The 25888-nt window shown below is 34.3% G+C and overlaps 1 protein-coding gene across 1 annotated transcript; it reads left to right on the top strand.

The window, feature by feature from the left end:
- The first annotated feature begins 8511 nt into the window (after nucleotides 1–8511).
- On the top strand, nucleotides 8512–24198 carry wnt11 (wingless-type MMTV integration site family, member 11). The gene is made up of 6 exons (XM_039744587.1): nucleotides 8512–8752; nucleotides 10978–11168; nucleotides 12776–13011; nucleotides 15570–15847; nucleotides 17009–17301; nucleotides 22636–24198. Exons 2-6 carry the CDS (start codon nucleotides 11086–11088, stop codon nucleotides 22808–22810), a joined length of 1065 nt encoding a protein of 354 aa, XP_039600521.1. The 5' UTR covers nucleotides 8512–8752; nucleotides 10978–11085; the 3' UTR covers nucleotides 22811–24198.
- Nucleotides 24199–25888: the final 1690 nt, after the last annotated feature.

The following is a 25888-nucleotide window of genomic DNA, read 5'->3' as shown; positions in this document are numbered from 1 at the left end:
TATGGGTTCAACTTTATACTCTTATTAAAACATCATCAATGCACAGATGAAAAAAGCAAAAGCAGGGATGAAAACCCATGTGCTCTTCAAAACATTTGCTTTTGATGCTGTGTTTTATATTTATACATAATTATTATGAATAAACCACCATGAAAAAATCAACAGCAGGAAAAAGTCCCAGAGTTCTTCTGCCAGTGCAAACGATTAAAATGATTCTGGAAAATATGGCCACAAATGGGAATTCCAGAATTCACAGAATATGGGTGAGTTTAAGTGCAAACACAATTCTGTCATGAACCGATGTTCTGCATTGCATGGTCCTGGCCTGCTGATTGGTGAACTGACAACATCTAACTCCAGATTTATCTGCTCATTCCGTCTGACTGCTTGGGAAATATGTATTCAAGGTGTTCAATAATGTATTGAGAGGCATGAGATAGTCTGTAAGATGAAAGCCACACTGTGCTCATTAAACCGTGTCGAGGCATTAAACAGCTTATTGAGGGAGGTTATTATCATCCAATAAACCCACTGTGAGGAGCACTAAAATGCCGACTCCACAGGACATTCTTGCCAGTGCAAGTGATCCTTTTTATTCATGAATGTTTCCTGCACTCTAATAAATGTAATGAGGTAAAATGTAATGAGGTAGTAGTGTTCTGCTAGAGTGATATGAATTGTGATTTATTATAATATTACATTGTAAAATTATTAGTTAATTATTGGTTCTTTTGAGTGCTCTTTGGGAAGAACTCTGTAAATCATCTCTTAGAAATTTTCAGCTTGCTATAGCAAGTTGAAACGGGCATCCTGATAAGTAATAAAGAATGGGACCTTTAAACAGTGCATTGTACAGTATCTTGTTACAATTGTGATTGTCTTTTGTGTAAGTCTTGAATTACTGCTACTACTATTATGTGTGTGCTTATTGGGACTATCCTTATAATATATCAAATAATACTAATTAATCACTTGTGTGTGCTTCCTATTGTGGGCAACGGTGAGGAAGCAGTCAAAAGCAGGGAGAAATGTTGGGGTACCTTCCTGATAACCCTGTTTAATCAAACAGAAAACAAAAGAAACAAAACAGGTACTTAAATGCTCAAAAAATGCATAAGATTAAGGTTAGTCTTGCAGATATTCTAATAATCTGATCTCTCCATTATCTCTCTGGTATGAGTCTCTGGCTCTTACTGGACTCAAGTCCGGGTCTGCATAAAGATGCCACCTTTCCCTGTTGTTACTTTATATTGCAGATCTTTGAGAATAGATAGGGCTTCTTCCAGAAGTCACAAGAGTACTGTGACTCTCCATCTTCTCTATGTTGTAGAGAGAGGACAGTATACCATTTGTGATAGTGCCCCCTCTCACCCTGCAGTGGTATTGGTGCACACAAACACACACACACACACATATATATATATATATATATATATATATATATATATATATATATATATATATATATATATATATATATATATATATATATAAAGAGAGAGAAAGAGAAGTTTCATTAAATGGAGTCAAAAGAAAGATCTTTACCTGCCACATCCGGCAGAACTTCAACCTCATTCCAAGGGAGGCGAAGGACATTGAGTCTGAATGGGCCGTTCCGAGCTTCCATTGTTGAAGCAGTAGAATGGAGCTGTGGCCGCAAGGTTGTCGGTGCCTCTCATGGCGGCAATCCATGAACCCAGTGGTGGACACCTAAAGTTTGAGAGGCCGTCAAGCTGAAGAAAGAGTCCTATCAGGTCTGGTTGACCAGTGGGACTCCAAAGGCAGCTGAGGGGTACCGGCGGGCCAAGCGTGTGGCAGCATCGGCTGTTGCAGAGGCAAAAACTCAGGCATGGTAGGAGTTTGGGAAAGCCATGGAAGATGACATTTGGTCGGCACCAAGAAGGTTCTGGCAAACCGTCAAGCGCCTCAGGAAGGGAAAGCGGTGATCCACCAACACTGTGTACAGTGGAGATTGGGCACTGCTGGAGGAGGTGGCCGGGGAGAGGGAGGTCTGGGCTTCCCTGCTTAGGCTGCTGCCCCCACGACCCGACCTCAGATAAGCGGTGGAGAATGGATGGATGGATGGATAGTTATTTAGGGCAAAAAGAACTTACCGCCCAGATAACTAGCTGTAAAAGTAATTTATTTAGAGACCTAAGGCCTTTGAATGGTATTTATATACAGTACGTGTATATATATAGGGTTATACTGTCATTATTGTCATGTGTCCAGAGTACAGTGAAATTCTTACTTGTATGTACTCATCAACATGCAACACATTACCATTATTTGGCACTATACCTATACACTATATGGTTATGTGCCCATTCATCCAAACAGGACCTCCCATTTCACTCATCTTTGCCATTTTGTTCTTCTGCATATGTATAAACATACCATCCACATAATGCTGTCTAGTTTTACTGTACAGCATTGACAGGTTTCGTTTTGCATTGACACCTTTTTTGATAGAAGGCAATAAATGTTAAACGAGGAGTGTAAATTGGATCCCCATCCTTTTTTGCAACCTCTCATGTCTTATTTTCTTTATACTGTAAAGAGTTTTATTGGCAATAAAATAATAAAAAATGTTAATGTACACTTGAAAAGTTATTTTATTTTTATAACAGAATGTTACTAACCAGCAAGGCAAAGTTCTATGCAACATGACATGCCCTAATGACATATCTGTGTGTTGTGATAATCATTATGTTGACTGATGAAAACTTATTTCCATATAAAGCACAGTGTTGGCAACAACCTCCAGGCCATGAATGAAATGGTCTCTTGGTTTTGGACAATGCTTGCACAAACCAGTAGTATCCCACTGCTTTACCAGTTACTCAATTGTGCATTTTTGGCTCAACAGTTCTTGTAGGAAATTGTTTCATGTATCCCTCATGTGTCAAATAGAAGGATCCAGCATGAACATACAATTCCACAAGTGAACTATGGTGTTCTATGTCTTTTTCAAAAACCACACAGAAAAAACAACAGAGAAAATTAAGTTCTGTGTGCTTTCAAACAAAGAATGATAGATACGTAGAATAAGTTCTTATTGTAATTGATCTAATATTCAAATGTACATACTGTATATACATATAATGTATGGTTGGAGAAATTCCTTCTGGGGTGGGGGGGTCATTAAAACTTACTTAATCCATTTCAAGGTCACAGAGGACCAGGAACTACCTCCTTGGCAGAAACAAAACCCTAGGAGGAGCATCATTAGTTACCAGCAGAACACATTCACAGACATTCCCATATGAGCCAATTTAGAATCTCCAATTAACTTAATATACTTCATATGTGAGAGAAAACCTGATGCAATTGAAAGTAATTTGTATCCTTGAACATCTCTTTCTTATTAGGCTAGGCTAGGCACAACTGGCAGTACCTGGATCTCCAACTGTCCATATTAGGCAACAGCATCCCATTTCTTCTACATGGAAATCCTTTGCTGACATCCTTCTAGCCTTCTCAAGCCTTTCTTCAAAACTGGTACTACTTCACTGCACTTTCTTCACTGACAGGGCGGCCCACCCATGTTGTGCCTTACTTATTCATGTACAATGTCTTGCTTGTAGGGATACACTCTATTGGTGAGTCTCTCTCTCTCTCTGTCTCATTGACTCTTGTCTGGCCCTCATTGTCATACCGTAAATCTTTTACTTCTGGTATTTTGCATTAGAGACCCATGTTCTAAATCAACAGTCTCCATTTCACCTTTTTCCACAAGGAAAAGAACATTCTGTACCAATGTCATTTAATGCATTCATTTACATTTCTAGTAGTCACAATTCCAGTTTTAAGCTTTGTTTGTCATTAAAATATTCATTCAAAATATAAGCATGTTTTCAATAGTCTGTAAGCCTGTATTTTATTTTGTTTCACTGAAGAATGTCAGCTTTTGATCTTGTCCAAGTTGAGAATAAGAATGCATTTTGTATTTAAACAACAAATCAAAAACTTAACTCAAGAACCAAGAATAATTGTTTTGTTTACTGGCGTTTAAATCTATTTCTCCACTTGCAGTATGGGAGACTACTTCCTTTTTCTATTTCTTTCCTTCAAAGACATAATGCATGTTAAAGGGAAACTACAGGCTTGATCTGACTTTGTTTGCAGAAGTCATCAATATTGACACAGTCCTTCGTCAGAGGAAGTTAAGAGACCAAAAGAGAGGATGCTTAAAGCAAACGAGGAAAGGGCAGTGCAAAGTCAACTGTCCTCTGAGTGTCTTAAGGTGTGTAATCCTTTAATTTTCTGAAAAGAAGCAAAATCAAGAAAGATTAGTGTCTGTAGAAACCTTACTCATATTTTGAAATAAGCTTTTATTTAATTTTGGAACCTAAATAACTCTTAACGATTGTACTTGTAATCAATTTGCAGATAAAGACCCATGTCTGCAACATTCAATTGATTTTCAGCTTCTGTTGGTGTACTTTAAAATACCATTGGAAAACTGCAAGTTAAAGAAAGTTTGGGGAGTGATTGTGATTTATTGGGGTTTGACGCCACACTCGGTTTACATTGTTTTCAACAAACAACCTCCATAACTTACAGTATCCATTAACTCACATCCAATAACCTAGGAAGATTTTGGATAGTACCTGATTCTCAGCTTAATGGTTCTATATATTAAATGTACATTTTTAAACTTTGAGGTACACATTAAAACTTTCCCAAATTAACTTTTAAAAAATGCAATAACATAAAACTAGGATGGTACAGATTGCATTTTAATTTGCCAGCAAGCTACCACTTGTAGATGAATGCTTATGTACAGAATATGCACTTTGCTTATGCAGTAGGTCAGCTATGCCATATTCTTCAAACACAAAATATTAAGGCTTCTATTATGCAATAACTGAAAAAAAAAACAACTAAAATGTTTACAGATGTGCTGTTTCTCAGGATATCAGAGTGCTGAAGATTATACAACCAACCATGTGTGGGGGACAGAAAGAACAAAATTGATCTTGGAGACAATGATATTGGAGACTGTGGTATTTAAAAGAGAGATGACACTTTAATCAAGAGCAGGGTTTTATATCCCACATTTATTTTTCTGAATTTACATTTTCATACCATATTATATCCATTTATCCATATAATTATATTTACCTAATGTGCCTGTTTCATGTTTCTACATTAAGGATTGGTTATATAAATAAATAGTTTCTACAGAATTGATGAATAATACAAGCCAGAGACTAAACTACTGACATCCCTCGTCCAGTTTATTCCCGAAAACCATACTGGATTCTTTATCCATCCTTTGTTTTTTTTAAAGCTATAAAAATCATGTATAACATTCGTTAAATGATAATTCTTTGTGTCTGATTCAATTCATTTAAAGCTCGAATTATGAACCAAAAAACATTCATCGAAAGACTGACGATGCAAGTAACAGGATCGCTACATCTAAAACGCATCTCAGTTTATTTTGAAAGCAATGTACTTATACCTTGCTTGGAATAATTAAAGTGAAGAAAAGGTGAAGGAGTGGAAAATTAAACCAGTGCTCCTTTTTAATGAGATCAAAGAAAGACAAGGGAAATTGGAGAAAGCCACGAAGAAAGACACACAATTTTCAGAAAAAGAGAACTCACAAAACACTCAAGTAAATAAATTTCATGCGTTTAGGTAAATGTTTCTCTAAGCTATATGCCAGACGTTATTGAACTCCATATTATGTTTCATCCAATAAAAAAGAATACAACAGTTTTGTACAAAAATCATTTTCGGGGATTTTTTGACACTGCAGTTTAAGTGTTTCACAAATTAAAAAGGCATTGAAGATACTAGTTCTAACAATGTAGAAGCAATAAGAATAAAGAACTTTACGCACTACCTGACAATGTAGAAAGTATACCTTAGTTTTTTAAAAAGGTAAATCGGGATTACACTTTTCCATCTATCTATCTATCTGTCTGTCTGTCTGTCTGTCTGTCTGTCTGATCCTGTCTAACCTACACTCGTAAATAACGGTTCTTTAATGGCACTTAACTGGGTTGGTTTGCTTGACAAGGAACTGTGTAATTACGGTAAGGGCTCTTTGGGCTCTGAAAACGTTCCTAATATGTACACAAAACAAAAATATTTAATGTATAGTATGGTAAGTTATGAACTAATTTTCATTTCACAAATATGTTATCTGTTCATTGTGATTTATGAAGCATTTTACGGATCTATGATTCTTTTGGGTGGCAAAAATGGTTCTCCTGTGGCATCGCTCTGAAAATCCGGGTTGTCACCTTTAGTATTAACAGTGTATGTGTTTACAAAACAAACAAAAAAATGTTTATCGGTTAAGCTTTGCGTCTGCATTAACCAAAAAAAGTAAATAGTAAAGTCTCTGAAATTACCTTAGAGTTATTTTGAATTCTTTCATGTCAGTATTGTGTTGTTTTCTATTCATGGTACTTATAATGTAATACCTACACTTAGCGCACAATCCATCCAAATCCACACCATGAGCCAGTCTGTGCGTTAATTTTTGCCGTACAAAAGTAATGTGGCGATATTCCGGGCGCCTTTGCAAAAAAAAAAAAAATTCTGTGAAGGCAAAATATCAGTCAGGTTTAGCTGCTTTAATTACTACTACTCTATTGATACATTTTTAACGTAATAAATATAAGCATAATATTATTTACCTACAGTATTAAGAATTTAAAAGGATATTTTAAGTTGTGTTCATATCTCCTTCTTTCCACATTAATAATAATAATACCACTACTAATACTAATACTGCTTGAACAGGTGATATGGAAAAGAAGTACGGTTTACATTAGGTAAACTGATTGTGTTTTCTTTTAATTGAAATTAATTTCTGTATTTTAATACATTCTTAGCGCGGAAAAAAGGGACTTGTCCATTGGTCCGACATTTAAGTAAGAAAGTCACTGTACACTGTGGTGTACTATTACTGCTTTTTTACTACTACTACTACTACTACTACTACTACTAATAATAATAATAATAATAGTGAATATTACTTGTTTGTCAAGGTTGTGTTCTTCGTTATTTTTAGTCAATACTACTGTAAAAAAAGTTAGTAAAACTGAATATCATATTGAATGTGAAGTTAGTAGGCATGTTTATCGACAACAAAATAAAAATATTTTTGGACACTTAATCTGAGGGGAGAAAAGAATCTTCCAGTTCATAGTATTTGCGGTAGTAACACCCGGCCTGATGCTTTGCTAAACTATAAAGAAAAAATTAAGCATGTGTAATAAATTCTCTGTAAATATGATGAGGCACTTGAAAATGTAACATTAAATTCGTTTTTTGGCATAGATTTTAGAGCTTTTGATTACTGATGGGAAAAACGTAACATTCAGGATTCTGCAAATCTGCAAAATTTACATCAACGTTTGAGGAAAAATACATACCATTTGTTTTTCTAAATATTTTATTACTTGGTTTTGAATGATGAGCATAGGGTGTTAGGGAATTTACTCTATTTTACTTAATTGTTCATAAATATAAGATTTAATACGAATTAAAATATAATATCTTGTGCCCGTTTATGTAAATCTGGGGGTCATTGCAAACGATACAAAATAAAGGGAGAAATCAACACCTTTAACGATATAACGGTACTATCACTGAAGAAAAACTTTAATATATTGTATGGTAACCCTATTGTATTTTTGCGACATGGGTAGTAGAACATATACACTATCCTAAGAATTTAAGCAAAATGTAAAAAAAAAAAAAAAAAAGACACATGCATGAGTCCCGGTTGAGAGTGTTCTGAATAATTTTAATTTAATTTCACAGTGTCGTTTACAATTTATTTTCTAAATTAGCTCTGTAGATATTTTATGTAAAGAAATACTTGGCATTACATCGACTTCTTAATACACCGTTTAACCTGGACTCGATAGATAGATAGATAGATAGATAGATAGATAGATAGATAGATAGATAGATAGAATTTCGCGTAAATGTTTTTCCATCAATAGGAGACATAGGATGGCAATACAGTCTACAGTATACACGATAACATTTCATGTTATCTATCTGACTGTAAATTTAACATTGTAAATAAAGATGTGTTTAGAATCAATCAATCTATCTATCTATCTATCTTTTTGTTTAAAAAGTATTTTTTTCTAGTTATATAAAACTTCACAAAGTGAACTCGGTTTAAAAATACAAATTATCATTAATACGCAAGAAATCTTCTCGTGAATTACTGTGGGAAAGATGTTCAGTGCATATAAACGAGATTATATATTATAAAATATGTAATATGTGAATAACAAGACATGAATGGTTGCCATGAACAAATATAATTAATCTTTTTGCATTCTTAAACAGTGAATTCATCGAATGTAAACGTGTTCTGAAAGTAGGATCAAACACTCATTAGCTCTTCTTAAAGCTTAAATCCGAAGCGCTTTCTTATGCTAATTAGCGCTGACATCACCGTGAGATCAAAGGCGCCGGAGGTGAATATAAGGCTGGAGCTGGGCAGCTCAGTAGCTCGCGCACATTCAGTCAGGGAACCGATAGCTGGCTGGGAAGCGTCGCGCTGGAAAAATAGGAAAATAAGTGAAAGAAAGAAAGAAAGAAATAAAGAAAGAAAAGGAGGAAGAACACGATACCAATCTATACGGGTCTGACCTCATCTCTTTCCGGGAACAGTGGATTTACAATCAGATGTTTTTCACGGCAGGACTTCGGTTCAAAACATAACTTTTTTTTTCTTTCTGGAGCTACTTATCAGGAGTTGTAGGTGGGTATGAATGTGGCTTGTAATCTGTTTCTGAGGGAACTGTCTTGTCTGCTGCGTCTTGGAGCTTAACAAGTCCCTGGGAAAAAAAAACCTGAGCACATTCATAAACAATATGAATCCATCGATACTTTTGAGGATAACTGTTTTAAAGCTCATATGCATGACCTTGAAATTTCACAGAGCAGTTTTGGATTTCGCGATGTGAAAGAGTAGACGAAATAGCAACTCCTCGATGCACACATACGTTTTCCTTAACATTAAGAACATATCTTTGTATTCATCTATTACCTCACACTATACGCAAAGTTAAAATTTCACTCAGGTTATAGAATAAATTAGCTTCCTTGCGTAAAAAACAGCTAAGGGTGCCTTTTAGCAGGAATTCTGTTCATTCACGTACAGACTGTGCTGCTCCTGACGGGTATCATATTTGTGCATTGATGCACAATGAAATAGAAGCCTCTACTGAGAACGAAGTAAAACTAGCTGCATGACAGCTAAAGACCGTTCAGACAATAAAACAAGAGTAACAATGTATTGTTATTATTATTATTATTATTATTATTATTATTATTAGTAGTAGTAGTAGTAGTAGTAGTAGTAGTAGTTTTACATAGCGTTAATTCCGGATCGATCTGGGAACATCATGCTACTTGTGTATATATATATATATATATATATATATATATATATATATATATATATATATATATATATAAATCGTAAGCTGAATTACTTAATCATATTGCAGTGCGGTACAGTGTGCTTATGTGATTCGTCTTATAGGCAGGGTCACTAATGCGAAAACTATGCAACCATTTAGAAGGGCATACCTTCTTAAAAATCATTTCACTGTAAACTGTCAGTGAGGAAATAAATTAATAATGGTCAAAAGCACAGTTAAGTCAAGTTAATCAGGCATTTGAAAGTAATCCACGCTTACGTGTACTTTAAATGTAGCTGATGAGCCGTTTACTTTTGGAGATCTTAAAGGCCGATGGGTGGATGAATGAATTGATCGATAGACAAACGCTGTCCTAGTTCCGCAGTGTAAAAGCTTGTTCACGAATCAGGAAACCTACGAGTTTATGTAAAATACGTGCCGAGTTTTTCCGTGCGGTGAGACAGACACTAGAACCCTGCGATCTGCGCCCAGGGCTGGAAAATGAATGCGTAAAATGAATTGTTCTTGATATAACCAATGTATTTAATATAAAACATCGCGTTTGAGCAGTGATCCTGTTTATAGATTTTCGTTTTGGGTTCTTTGAAGTCTTTGGTAATGTACATCAAGCAACTCTATATATTTTTTTTACGTTATTACACATTCAATTCACAAACACACTTCAGACTAGTAATAAAAATAGTCGAACACTACACATGCATATCTGAAGAGCTCGTCTGATGTACCGTAGGTTGAGGCTTATTGTTATTTTCAGAGCTCTGTTCTGTCCCAACGGATACTGTAACAGATCTTTTGGATTCTTGTTTGACCTAAATTTAGAATAGTTACCGCCTATTATAAGTTTTTTAAAGTGGCGAATTTGTTCTTACACTTATCATTTATCTTATTTGCATGTATCATACAGTCTTTTTTATTTGGTTAATTAGACTGAAGTTGAAATTGTCTTCTCCCTTTGATGGTTGGTCACAATGGAACTGAGACAATTTTGGGAGAATCCATCGCGAACATCACTACACCTGCGTGTGTCACATCGCTAAGCTTTGGAATATCTGATCATTTTTATTTGCAAGCTATATTTTCAAATCACTCTGTAATTCATATTAAAATTGAAAGCATTCCTGATTATTTTCCGTACTTTCCAGATCACAAAAGAAAGCAGAAGAGGAATATATAAATAGGATTTAGAATTTAAGGTTAAAAATATTTGTCAGAAAGAGCGGATGAACGCGTCGGCCAAGTTCGGTTTATAATAAAATACATTGTTTTTCTCCATATAAACGTTTTAGTGACACGAAATATTTTTGAGGGTCATAAACACCAAAACATTGAAGTTGTACATAAGTAAAACCAAATGCTTAGAAATTATAATTTTAAAGATACAGGAGGATAAAAAGTATTTCATTTGTGATATTTTGCATGTAAAACATATCTCAAAGATTTAAATGGTACATGTCTGTGATGTAGTTAATGGATTGTGGACATTTGCATTAACAAATACTTTGGCTCGTTGAAAACTGATATACTTTTACATTTTTGACAGGTTGCCACCAATCTTATTGTTGAAAAAGAGGCATTTGTTAAAGATCATTACATTGAAGTACAATTGAAAGTCATAAATTTCGTCTACCTGGACAGCAAACATTTAATAATGAAAGAGCTTTGGAGTTTCCCTTTGATGAGCCTTGTCACTCTTCTTCTACAGTTTAATGTTTCCTCTGGAATTAAATGGTTGTAAGTAATTCATATCTTTTATAACTTTAAAATGGTGTTTCCATCAGATTGTTCACTCGCCATTGGAATACACAACTCTTGATTTCTCTTATCAAAAGAGTTTATGCTGATACAATAAAGTTAATGTATTTATAATCCTTGGCTTTTAAACTTTATTTCATGAAATCCAGTGCATTTTTAATAAATACAAGTTAAGGATTTTACAGCATTGACAGTGTAATGGTCTATTTAAAACAGATGCCGAATCAGTCTTAAGCACCTGTTCAATGAGAATAGCTGAAAGGAAGGCATAGCACAGCATGGGCACAGTGCCGTTCACCCATAATTTGAAACAGCCTTAGATCAAGGGCACACTCATGAATTATAAAATTGCAGGATATCCCATGAAATTGTAATCGGTAGCAAAAGTCAAAGACAGCACTATCATTCTTTTCAAACATAGATGATAAAAGGGTACTTGGAATATTACCCATCTACTGTTCACATTTCAGTGGCAAAGATGATTTAACACCTTTAGGAAAGTCCATCACCATGTAAAACCTTGTATTGTTACTTCATGGTTTATGACTGCTCTGAAGAGTGTCTGCCAAAGATTCTACAAATTTCCTGTAACTGTTGTGTCCTGGAAAGAGCTGAGCTTTTGATTCTCTTACAATTTATAAATTAGCCAGATGTGTTTTAGAGTTTTATTTGAGGCCAGACAGGTCCAAGAATATTTCAATTGCCCAAATCTTTTTTTTTTTTTTTTTTTTGCCTGAGCTGATTCAATTTCTTTGTGCAATTTTAAGACTAATGGTTCAAAGTTTTTGTCTTAGGACATAGGACTAAAGAAGAATTAGGTAAAAGAGGACATTAATTATAAAAGACTTTGTATTCATTATGATATCAGATGGTACATTTAATATCTTTAAAAATGAATGAGGCTTTTTTTTGCATAATGTTTGTAAGTAGATTTGTTGTACTTTAACAATGTAGATATTAGTTACTTTAATTTTCATTTCTGTGCTGCATTAGGCCAAAGCTGTGCAATACAAGAGCTTTAAGATTAGCAAAAGTAAAAAAAAGTAAGATGAAAAACACAGTTATGTATTTAGAAATGTGATGTCATATATATATATATATATATATATATATATATATATATATATATATATATATATATATATATATATATATATATATATATTTGCTCTCTAGCTGTTTATGTAAATATAAGTTATATGTATTAATTGATAGATAAAACATTTCTTAAATGATAACTTAAATGGCATTTGGCAGCATAATTTGAAGAGTTTCTGCCTTTAAGCCTCACACTGGGTTAAATAAAGAGCCGCCTTCTCTATCGAGCTGGCATTTCTTTCCATTTATGCAGAATTCCAGTTGAGTTTTGATTCCCCTTCATATAAGGATGTATCTTGGTGTAAATAAATTGCTCTTGTGTGCCTGTCTTTTGGTTCATCCTCCTCTAAGCTAGTCACCCTTTACTAATTGGGTAGATCAATAACTTGAAAGTGCACTGTCTTCTTTAGCTTATTGTTAGTTTATGTAAACTAAATGGTTCTGTTATTGTAATCAGATCTGCCCATTTCTCATTTTATTTCTGGTAGAGCTCTTGCTAAAACCCCAGCCTCATTGCAACTAAACCAGACACAGCACTGCAAGATACTGGAGGGATTGGTCTCTTCTCAAGTGCAGCTCTGCCGGAGTAACCTGGAGTTAATGCAAACCATTATTCAGGCAGCAAAAGAAGTCAAAAAGACATGCCAGAAAACATTTGCTGACATGAGGTGGAACTGCTCGTCTATTGAATTGGTGCCCAGCTTCTCACCTGACCTAGAGAGAGGTACTTAAGTCTTCTATTTAAACATATTTCGTATTAACAGTATTTAATGCTGATTGGAGGCCATTTGAATACCTTTGATTTTATTGGATGAGGTTCATTTTGCAGTAATGAGGACAAAGGGAAGTGGTGTAATGAATGAAAAGCAGGACTCTGCTTACTCCCCACTCTTGGAATTGATGTGCTGTTTCCTTCCCGTCAGTGGGATTTCGCTCATGATGATGGGTTCACTTTGTACAGCTGAATGTGCAGTAGGAACTCGCAGTGCGGCCTATGCTAGTTAAATATGCTACTCTTTGTCTCACTGATCAAGTCCCTATTAAATCACATTTGCTGTGATCTTAACAGTCCTTATGTCTGCAGATTAAAAAATTTGATAAGCCAAGCATGATTTTTTTGGACTTGCTATCTGGCATAGCTGTTACCTTTAACACCACATGGATGGAACATCTACTGTATTTTATAGCTGTTATCTTTTGCTCATAGCAGTTGAAAAATTCCATTAATAGTACTACGCAGATAATATATTAGCTGTGTAATATTTGTTTGACGCTTGTTTCATGTCAAACATAAATATAAAAAAGTTCAGTGCTCTTCTTCCTTTCTGTAGTTATCATTCACTATTCACTTATGGTCTCAAGAGTAGCAGAGCACCACGTTGGGTATTCTGTGGTACTGCAGACTACATTAGAACAGTGTCCTTGTGCACAAATCTCTCTCAAATGATTTGTATTCTAAATTTTACTTATAAAAAATTGTTTGAAAAGTTTTCACCTTTACATTATTTACCAGAACTATTATGTGAGTATTGCAATGAGTTTATAAAAAGAATCTCCAAATGAGTTCAGAAGAATACAACATTTATGAAAAAATACCAACCAAAACAGACAAAATGAAATTCAAGTGCATTTGAACATTTTACAGTTCTGCATGCCATAATTCCCTCAAGATAGCCTTAAAAGCTTCTGATTCTTACTCTTTATACTGGCCAGCAAGGTCTTAAAATCGTGAACTATATGAATGAAACGAAGTCATTCACTCCAAAACAGCTCATCAATCCTTGTTGCCTTAAGGTTTCAAAATGTGTCAGCTTGAGATTTGAAGATTCCCCCAAGTATTAATATCTACTATACTGCTTGGTCTCTTTGTGAGAAATACTTTAGTTTTTGAGGGTGACCTTATGTGTCTGTGGGGGATACTTCATTGCTAACAGTTATGTGGTACAGATGATTTGATAAACCCTTTAATTTAGTTTTATACAAGTCAGCATTCTGGAAGAAAGTAGTTTTTAAATTAGAGCTTGTGCTTATCCGTCTCTTCTGTGTTTAATAGAGTTATTGTAATTTTGGGTGATCTGAAGTATATTTGTTAGATGTATATTCACAAAATGCATCAAAGACTAATTTAAATCATAAAGTGAATGATTTTACAGATTTACTGCTCTCTTTTCTATTGCAAATCTGTTTTGTAATTAGGTATTAATAGATAGCGTATACCCCACTAATTACCATATTATTACCTAATAAAAGGTATCACTTTTGACGGATGACAATGGATTTGAGCTGCACTTTCAATTTCTTCAGTAAAGGAAGAAATCTGGTCTTCATTGATAGACAATAACATTATCTGAGACCTGCTCAGACATTGTATGAGCACTTTCTGTAGATAAAGGCTACTGTCAAATAGTGAAGCCGGAGACAATATCACGTGAGCTGGAAATGTTGCACTATTTTTCCACTAGAGGTTTTATTTTTACCACCTATGGTATTCCATAAGGACACTTTTCAGATAAGGCACACCTGTATTTATTGAGTGATGCAACTGATCACTGGTGCAAGACCAAACCATGTTTTATTGGTTGTGGTTTCTGTGCGTTATCTTTTTAGAGCTTGAAGCAGATATATTTGCTTTTTTGTTATGCTGCCAGTGGAATAACAATAAATCTGAAATACCGTGAGCTTATTGGCAAAAAAAAAAAATCTAAAAACTCTCAAGATAATTGCAGACACACTTCAAACATTTGGCTTGGAATCAAACAAAGAGTTGATAACTTGATGACATCTCTTAAAGGAGACAGTCTTCGTAAAGTTGCCCACCCTTGTAAACCACTGCCAGGATTAACTGGCTTAGCATAGACAAGCCTAAGAGCGTCTTTGATGTGTACCATGTTGAGTCAAGGTGGTGTTCTGTCAACTTTGCTATTAAGTGCAACATATCAAATTAATGTATGTAAGCTACCCCGCAGTTACTGGATATGGATTTTTTTTTCCCTTTACAGGGCTACTATATGTTGAACTGAATGGGACTGTAAAATTAATTCCAGACAATGTGTTAAAGACTTGAGTGCAATGAATCTCTTATGCCGTCTTTTAAGGGCTGTATCATTTTAATAATATGCACTCCCTTTGAAATAGCATCTGTATATAATTCTCTAGCAGGCAAAAGGTAATAATTTCAATTGATAGAGATCTGCTTTACAAACATCACAAATTAAAATGATGATATCTGGAGACTTTAAGGAAATACTTTTGTCTGACTATGGTATGTGTTCAATAATACAGGGACAAGAGAAGCTGCATTTGTGTATGCATTATCAGCAGCTGCTATTAGTCACTTTATTGCCCGAGCCTGCACTTCTGGTGATCTTCGAGGATGCTCCTGTGGGCCAATCCCAGGAGAAATTCCTGGGCCAGGCTACCGGTGGGGTGGCTGTGCAGACAACCTGCATTATGGACTTCTGATGGGTTCCAAGTTCTCTGATGCCCCAATGAAGATGAAAAAGTCTGGTTCACAGGCGAATAAACTGATGCACCTCCACAACAGTGAAGTGGGACGACAGGTAATGTTAATATTCTAATGAAAATATGATTATATGACACAAGGAGTCTTGTGAAACGGGTCCTGTCTTAACCGATGTTAAAGATTATATGTTACTTTAAAACATTAGCATGCAAAATTTTATGGCACGTCTCCTAACAAGGACAATATTTAAATCTTTAAGAAGACAATTGATTTTGGTTCATATGATTTTAGATGCAGTCAGTATCTGTACGCTGATGTTACAGTTAAATATAATCTTGTAGAGTAGAAGATTATATTTTAAATATGTAGAATTTAATCTCTTAAATAAATAGCATATGTTTTTTCATTAAATGAAGTGTATTCTAAAATAATATTATGTTGGTGCACAGAATAATTGAAAACCCAGCTGTAAGGGGTCTGAAAGAAAGGGCATGCCAGGTGGTTTGCATCTATTTATGAAGAGGGTGTTTTTTTAATATTTTGGAGGGAACAAATGAGTGTATATATCTCTTTATACATCCTTGGTTACAACTTGAAGATGTTACTTATTTTTCATTTTTTAAGAAATGGACAAAACATTGCATAGAATTCAGTCCCATTAATCTTCAACATTAAAGGAGCAAGTACAGTGCATGCTGCATTTGGCCCTGTTTTGTCTTCATGTGTCCTATTTGATTTTAAAGACTGTAACAGATATCAATAGCGATTGAAGAAGCAACATTGATGTAGTTTAGTGGGTTATTAGGATGCTATGAATGAGGGGCTGAAAACATTGCAGTCAACAAAAGTTCAAACGTGAAGCACAAGAATGTTCCTTGCATTATGCTAATAAAACTGACTTGTGCCTGGACAAACCAGCATTTGAAAAATGAATATTTTAAAATCTTTTACTTAGTAAAATAAGGTGTAAAGTAAAATGATTCAAAACAACAGCAGGTATTTAATTTCCTGTTGAATCAACATTTCCTTAAATAGTGCTTTTCAAAACTTATGTTACCAGTCTTTTACTTATAGCAATTTGCTGCCTCAACAATTGCTGTATTTTCAGGCCATTGTGGTATGGCTCTTTTGCTCTTCATATGCAACTCTTACAATAAATCTGTAGAATTAAATATCACCTAAAAGAGAGGCTGAAGTTGCTGTAATATGATGTCATGAAAATAGTCAATAAGCATATTTATTATTTCTTTAATTGCAGGCATTAAGTGAAGCTCTTGAATTAAAGTGTAAGTGCCATGGTGTTTCAGGCTCATGTTCAATAAAGACATGCTGGAGGGGCCTCCAAGATCTTAAGGACATTGCCATTGATTTAAAGACTAAGTACCTGTCGGCTACTAAAGTGGTACATCGACCAATGGGCACTCGGAAGCAACTGGTTCCAAAAGATATTGACATCCGTCCAGTACGTGAAAATGAATTGGTATACCTTCAGAGCTCTCCAGATTTCTGTGCCAAGAATGAAAAACTTGGTTCCCTCGGAACTCAAGACAGGTATGTTTGAATGAACGTTTAGATATTAGGGCTTTAGACTGGGAAGAATTAGGGTAAAAGAATAACCGACATTTGTAAATTGTCATTATTTTCTCCGTAGGTCATCATTAATTAAAGCTAAAAAAAAAAGATATAAAACCAAAGTTTTGGCAGCATGGTGGCACATTTGGCTTCTAGCTTGCTCGTCTTGTTACTAAGTGTATTAGAAAATGAATCCATCCATTAATGACTTTTCTTGAGCTCACTTATTCCAATTAGTGTCACAGGAAGAACAATAGGCCAAGTAAGGAATTACTCCTGAAATGGCACGAATAGAAAAAAGTGGATGAGTAAATAGTATTGATCAATATTAAAAACCTAACAGACAGTAATTATCATTTAGAAGCCATTAAATTTGGACAGGAATTACAAACGTATCTATTTAGTTTCATTTTTGAGAACTGTTTAGAAAAGCTTCACTGATCAGTATCTGTTAACTCTAAATTCATGCTAAAACGAGATGAAGTTTTCTGATTGTAATCTGTGTTAGTCATTACTCAACATAATCTTCTGTGTAGTGTAGGTGAGCAGATACAAATTGAAAATTTGTACAGTATATATAGTCGGTAGTGCCATGCCACATGTAATCTCAATGGGACATTATACATTCAAGTGAAAACAGCTCACATGCTTTTCTAAGGCTGAGATGTTTATCGTACATTCAGCTGGATGCCACTAAAACAATCTGTAGCTAAGTATTGTACATTTTTATTAATAACTAAAGTCAACCCATCTTGTAGGGTGTGACATTCTGTGCTAACCTAATCTCTTTGACAACGTTATAACAACACCTCTTATTTGCCTCTGCTAACAAAGATCACACTAGTCATTATTTTTTCAGGTTTTGTAAGATATTATAAGAGCTAGAACTATATTTTTGACTTAAAGATTCCCTACTATGACTCTGCATTGTGGGTTCAGAAAAGGAATGAATGTGTATGGTTCCTGTACATTAAAATTGGCAATGGCCCTCTTTTTATAATATATCAGATTTAGATTTTAACAGCTGTTGAAAGAATTGGCAGAGATCCCACCAGAATCATCCTTCTAGCCATCTTTGATGTTGAAGAGAATGACAGAATTCTTCTGTTAGAAAACAGACAATTGTAATAGCATATCTAATAACTTTTTTACATACTGTAGGATACAACAACTTAATGCTTTAATTAAAGCATATTACAATACATTACTTAAATTAACTAAAACATTTAAATTTAAATCTAAATATGTGAAAAGTGTGTTTACTGAAGCAAAAATGTCAACAGTCATCTGAAGGAAAATTCATCCGTTTCAGACCTACAAACTTACTTGCAAAAGAATTCCAAGCCGCCTGTCTGCTGGAAACATAATTTTATTGTACACAAAATAACATGCCCAAGCAGTGAACAAATTAAATGAAATCCTTCCAAAAGGCAGGTTACTAATTCTCACGAAATTATTCATTTTAAATTGTACACTAAGTTTTGATAACATAAAAATGCATAATCTGTGTTCCCAAAGTCCATACAAGACAGAGACTAGCATTACAGTTCCAAGACCCTCACATTACATGTCCGTAGGCTTGAAATTATCTAAGTTACTTAACTTTAATGAGCCCAAGCTTTAACCTTCTGATCTTTGAGGATTACGTTTATTGCCCAGTAGTAGCATATCTCAGTAACACAAAAAGGATTTAGTGCTTTCAGAACACCAGGATGATCTGGAGAAAAAGTTTGGATATGTTACAAGTGGATATGTTACAAACATCTATTCATATTCTGAATCATCTTATCCAGTACAGTGCTGTAATTTGAAACATTATCTTACAAGCATTATTCTGAACTTTTGCAATTATAATGCTTATTTATAATTCAACCATATCTATAAAATTAAAATTACAGCACTACACATTTAAAATGTTACGCCACATTTAAGAAAATTAGTTTTGTTTTTAATTGGCATGAATGCAATATATACAGTATAAACCCAGATGGTTTTTAATGGAATTAAAAGACATGGAAGCATAATTATGGCTTTATGGCTATTCTAAATACTATAATATTGAAAATTTCCATGCAATTACTGTGTTTGCATAATTAAACAATATAATTATATTAATTATTGTAAAAATGATGTAAATTCTGTAGTTATCATTATAGAGTAAAGGAGTGTAAAAAGCAAGCATAACCATATAGAAATGTTGAAAAAACTACCTATCATTATATAAGCTAGTATAAAAAGATTAAATGCATTCAAATAAAAACTTTCTTCTCAATTATAATAGTATTAGAATTAACTTTGAATGCATTTTAGCAGTTTTCAAAAAATATGGCTGGGATTGGCTCCAGCAGACCCCCATGACCCTGTAGTTAAGATATAGTGGGTTGGATAATGGATGGATGGATGTTTAATTTCTGAATGCTAAGTAATGGTATTTGGCATAATACCGAACATTTAAGCAACACATGAACATGTGATAAAAAATCTTGACTTATACAAGTATATGCTATCTGTTATTAATGTGGAACTGAAATAGTGTAGATTAAATGAAAATGTTACTGTTTAAAATTCAGCATACAAAAGATGGTAGTCTTCTATTAAAATTCATGTGTTTTAGCAAAATTCAACGTTTTTAAATTGATCCAGTATTTCAATATGCAAAGGTTCAGGCATTGTCTGTGTCTAGTTTGTATGTCCTGTACTTGTTCATATAAAATAAGAATATATATATATATATATATATATATATATATATATATATATATATATATATATATATATATATATATATATTTTTTTTACTAACTACTTTGATAATAAATTATATATCTTACAGTCATAGAAAATAATAATATCTAAAAAGAAAGAAAGAAAGAAAAATATGTTATCAAGGGTCTTTCCTAATTTACACCTAGTGATGATGGGATAGCTTTCAACCACGCATAACCCTGAATTGGATTAAGCATGTTTGAGAATTACTTAATATGGTTTTGATAAAATAAAAAAGGAAAATATATGATAAACATAAAATACAATAAAAAATAATTTGAATGTTATCTAATAGAAAACATACATATAATATACTGGCATGAAAGCTTAAGTGTCAGTGTCTAAACTGAAATTAATTATATTTTTTCCTTTAGAACTGTATAAATATTAATGTAATAATATATTTGTCCCTTTCTAAATTTATTGACTCTGTTAAGGGATTGCAGAAAGCTAAAACTATCCTGGCAACAGTGTTTCAATGCAGGAAACAGCTCTTTAAATCGACTTAGGAAGCACTCACGCTCTCAGCCGCACTCACTCATTCTGAACTAGTTAGCACAATTTGTTCTTCTTTGGTTTATGGAAAGAAGCTGGGGTATCTGATGACAACCCCAATGGAAACTCCACACTGACAGAGACCGCAGCACTAACCATGCTGTCCTAAGAAAGTTTAATGCCAGGAAATACACACTCAGCCACATTCCCGTATTCTGGGTCGGTTTGCACAATTTCTCCTTCTTTGGGTTATGGGTAAAAGCTGGGGTACCTGATGACAGTTCTCCGGAAAACTCCACATTGACAATGATCATAGCAATAAACAGGCCTTTCCAGTAAATTCTTCTCTTAAATGTACATTATTTTTTTTATTTATTTCTTTTGTACTTATTTAGCTGAAATGTTTATTTATGAGGACTTAAAACATTTGGTGAAGACAATTGGTTACATTTATTTTTGTTTTGCCAATTGGAGCACAGGCATGTGAAGTAACTTGCTTGTTGTCAAACAGTGTCAGTAGCAGGATCTGAATCCACAGTCTTGGGTTTAGATGTCTAAAGCCTTACCAATATGCCACACTCCCTGCTGTAATTTTTTTAAAAAACAAAGCAAAACTTTGCAAGTTATTGCAGCCAAGAGTGCTTCTGAAAGTTCATTAAATTTGTGCATCTTGTACATGTGCACAATATGCCTCGCTGTGATCCTACAAAACAATTTGTTTTGGGACTGCAATATTGATTTAGAAATTTTCTTGACTTGTTATTGTTGTAGTGAAGAATTTGGTCTATTCAAGTCCAGAATGTCATTGACAAGTTTTGTAGACCTTTTTCAATTGTCACAATGTGCATGCCAGGGAGAGAGCACTTACAGATAAACAGAGAGAAGCAGTTTGCTCCAAAAATAGGACAAGGACAGGCGTTGCTGATTTTCTTTAGTTGGTTATCATTTGGAAACATTGACTTGTGACGTGTGCTGTTGAAAAACAAGGCAAAGATATGATCAGGATTCACTTGCGACTGTCTGCATCCGGCAGGTTAGGAATGCTTACAGTGGCTTTTGTGAGGCCTATAGACTGGAATTTTCAGCATGCACATGAAGGTCACCCCATCTGACGGGTTAATGTGAGCTGTCTGTGTGCGATTAGTCGACACAAAAAGGTAGTGAACTGGAGCTCAGTATGGAGAACTAATGTGTACTAATGTGGGGGGAGAGAGGGGGTGTTGCATTACAGTATCTTGATTGTGAGTTAATTTACAGTTCAGGTATGAGTTTATTTAATAAGTACCTGATTTCAGTTATGAAAGTGAAGTGGGATATATGGCAACTGCATGTACAGAAGAAAACAATTGTGAGTACGTGAGAAAGATATAGAACATCTGGATTAGAAACCGGTGTGAATGTAATTTTTTGTTTTAGAAAATCCTAAATTATGTTTTTTGCAGCACTTTTGATCAGTCTGCTTCCTTTCAACAATACATCAATGGCTTTTAATAGCTTATTCTGGAATGTGCTGTAGTGTAATTTATTTGCATCTTGGACAGCAGTCATGAATACAGTTATTAAGTTGGTCATACAGCTAATATTACAAAAGAAACACACCCGGTTACACTGAACAGTCATTTAATTCTGCCATTCAGTCAATTCTGTTTGTGAACAACTTAAGGGGTCATTTGCAGGTCAGGCATAATTTTGTGCAGGACGCTGTTTTAACTGAATAATACAAATGTTAGTGTTAACGTGATTGGGGGATTTAAATGTGAGATAAGATATTTTAACTCCCTTGGTGCCAAGCTGGATCAAGCTTCTGACTGGCTGTTGTGTGCATTGGTGTGTGTAAGTGTGTGTGTGTGGGATGGTAACTGAAGTGGGACACTAATTGGAAACACATGGCATTCCGCAAAATGCATTTAAAGTCTTGATTCAACCAAACCGGAGGTAAATTAGATTCTAAAAGCTTAACGTAAAAGACATTTACCCCGGTTGGCACAGTGCCATTCCTTGTTTGTTTTGTTTTGTTTTTTCACTATAAATGTATGTTTTTCCCCTTCACAGACATTGCAACAAGACATCCATTGGCAGTGACAGCTGTGATCTTATGTGTTGTGGACGAGGCTACAACCCCTACACCGAGAAGCTTGTAGAAAGGTGTAACTGCAAATACCACTGGTGCTGTTATGTTACATGCAAGAAATGCGAGAGAACTGTGGAAAGATACGTTTGCAAATGACCTGTTTGGCTTCTACTTCAGTCTTTCCAATATGTGAGGCTGCAATATAACCAAAGCACTATGTACTGAGATGATGGATTTTGTCTTAAGCTTGACCATGTTTATTTTATTAAGGACTTTATTTTAAAGAGCCAACCAGTGGACCTTGCATCTACAAACAAATCAGAAAATGGATTTTTGCTTAATGCATGTGGATGTTGAAACATAATGTCACTGCCTTATTCCCTTATGAATAAATACCGTAGACATCTGCAAAGAAGGGAAACATTTAGCTAAACACATTGCAAGCGAGATTGGAATTCTCAAAGGAAAAAAATATATAAAATTATATATAATATAAAAATGGTAAAATACAGCCTGAACATGAACATTCTCATGTTAAAAGTCACAAATGGAACTCGGAGCGAATGGTTTGGATTTCTTCTGCAGTAAAATTTGGCCGCATTTTTCGAAGAAAGTCAAAAATGGTTTGCTTTAGTTTTGGAAGAAGTGACTTTGCAGTGACTGAACTAGAGTATACGCTGAGATGGTGGAGTTTGGACTAGAGAGCTTCAGCTTAATCAATTAGAGCGCTTGTCAGCACTCTCAAAATCTTAAATCAACTTTAGTACAAGTCTCCATTTGCACATGAGACTGAGTTAAGGCCAGTAGGAGGTGAGAAATTTGCGCTGGCAAATTTGCATGATGTGAGGAATGTAAATAGTTGAAATCGACCCAAGCTGGTGCAAGTGAGCTGCAAACATGGCTCTCCCATGGCAACAGAATTTGAAACCACAGTTCTGTGGATGTATATACTATCTTTTGTATGCTGAATTTTAAAAAGATATATTTATAAACTAATTAAAGAATCTTTAACAAACATGTCAGTGTTAAATACGCATTTGAATACTGTCATAATGTCCAATACAATACCATTTATTTTCTTACGTTTTTAAGAGTGTATAATGGTTTCTTTGTTATGTTTTAACCTCGTCGTCTCAATACATTTCTGGGGTGAACTTCTTAACCTGCTTTTTAACAAGCATAGTGGCATGGCGTACCTATAATCTAGTTTGTTGAAGATTTTATTATTGTACTAATGAAAAGGAGAAGTTAGTCCTATTGCAGAAATATTACAAACGGCTATTCTCAAAAAATGGAAGGTTTTGTCAGTCCCACAATGTGCAGGTAAGTCAAGTGGACATCACGTTTGTGTCTATGACTATAGAACTGATATTCTTGTAGACTACTGATGGAAAAATAACCTTTTTTAAAAATGTAATTATAAAGTGTATTAAAAATCATTATAAATGATTATGGAAGTTATAAAATCTCAGTGAGATGGCAAACATTTTTGAACTATTGGGTCTGAATTAACTGAAATATTAAAAGCTTTATTACATAAATCACTTTGTGGCTTTGACTCGAATGTGTATGCAAACTGCAGAGATCGTATTCTTTACCCAATTAAAGTTTGAGTCATCAGTTAAAAGTACAAATTTTCCTTGTTTAAAACCTTATTACTTTATCATTTATAGTCCACCATTTTGCTATATTTCAGAATAAATGCAATTGTAGATGCAAACTGTCCATCTGTCCTCTGAATCTGCTTTATTCAAATTTAGGTTCTATTAGTAATGTAGGCAGCAACCCTGAAAGTGCTTCTAGTTAATGTAAAACAGAAAATATTTTTTTTCTCACTAAAATACATGGCTATTAATATTGCTGTTGAGTATAAAATTTATTTCATAAAAATACTGGGAAAAGAGCACTCAACACACTTGTTTAATATGCATTGCAATCTTTCTTTGACAACTTTTCTTCATTGGAATAATTTAAATGAAACTTGGTCCTAATGGCACATTTTGCATTATATGCTGAGGTCCTTTGCAAAGATTCAAGTAGAAGGACAGCACCCTGATTTACCCGTTTGAAATCTGTGAATCCCCATTGAGATCCTTGACATTTTTGATTATCTTTATTTCAGGGTTTATCACCACCTCTGCTGCATGGCTAGGTCTCCTACTCCATCGGCCACACTGTTTATTTCAAACAAAATTAGTTATTTTTGCTAAAAGCTAATTGAGAAGTCAGGTCCTATACAAGAATTGTATTATCAACTGTTTACCAACGCCACTTCGCTAGCCAAATGTAAGACTTATCCATTCCATTTTCTCCCAGAGAAGTATGGATAGCAGTTCACTCAGATACAAACGAGAAATAATGGGTCATGGGTGCTCTACCTGAGAAGATTTAGGCACAAAAAAAAGAAGTGCCACACCGTTTCTTCAGGGATATCAAAGTCTCCCTGTCATCGTTTGATGCATATTTGTCTTAAATGCTTATGAGCTACATTCCACTATCAAGGCTGAAATTTCATTTTAAATATTTAAACATTTGACAAGAAAGGGATCATTTTGCCAACATTTATGAAACTTTTGTGGATTTCAACCAGCTCTTTTAAACAAAAATCCTTTTTATGTTTTTCTAATTCCCTAAAATTATTGGGAGCTCAGTCGTAATTTTGGTCCCCCATTGTAAATACAGTTAAGCTACCTTAGTCAACCAGCTTTCCTCTCAGTTCTTCTCTCCACTGAAATATACTAATGTGTTTTCTACTGTTTAAAAAAATGATTGTATTTTATTTATGCATGTATACACGTATGTATGTATGCATTTTTTAATTGACCACTGAATGAATACTTTCTTCCATAATTGTTGTCTTTTTTTCATGAGGTCTCTACTTCTCTATAATTAAAGTGCCTGTACTGAAGAAAAGGAATCCTGCGTTTTAACAATGTCTATAAGATATGTTCTGCTAAATGTATTTATCTCTCTTGGAGCTCCTGTCTTCGTGCTTCCCTTGTTTTAGTTTATAGCAAATTAGACATTTTTGGAATGTTAAGCACTCTTTCCTTTGACTACACCAAAGGGCAGATGTATCATTCTAACAAATATTTCCCAAAAGGTTTTCTGTATCTAAAAACAGTTTTGTTAATCATGTAATTACTATCAAGCACTTTTTCAAAATAATAATATAGCTGAGTCCATTATATGCTAAAGTAATACTATAAGAATGTATATGAACTTGCAGTGTAC

Source organism: Polypterus senegalus, chromosome 2 (genome assembly GCF_016835505.1).
Source record: "Polypterus senegalus isolate Bchr_013 chromosome 2, ASM1683550v1, whole genome shotgun sequence".
NCBI lineage: Eukaryota > Metazoa > Chordata > Cladistia > Polypteriformes > Polypteridae > Polypterus > Polypterus senegalus.
The sequence above is the reverse complement of the archived record's forward strand: the minus strand, read 5'-3'. Positions and strand labels throughout refer to the sequence as shown.

Excerpts from the sequence above, each read along its gene's own strand:
- wnt11 (XM_039744587.1), top strand. The coding sequence starts at position 11,086 with ATGAAAGAGCTTTGGAGTTTCCCTTTGATGAGCCTTGTCACTCTTCTT. Across the intron at positions 15,848-17,008 it reads ACAGTGAAGTGGGACGACAG|GCATTAAGTGAAGCTCTTGA; the intron begins GTAATGTTAATA and ends CTTTAATTGCAG. Across the intron at positions 17,302-22,635 it reads TCCCTCGGAACTCAAGACAG|ACATTGCAACAAGACATCCA; the intron begins GTATGTTTGAAT and ends TCCCCTTCACAG.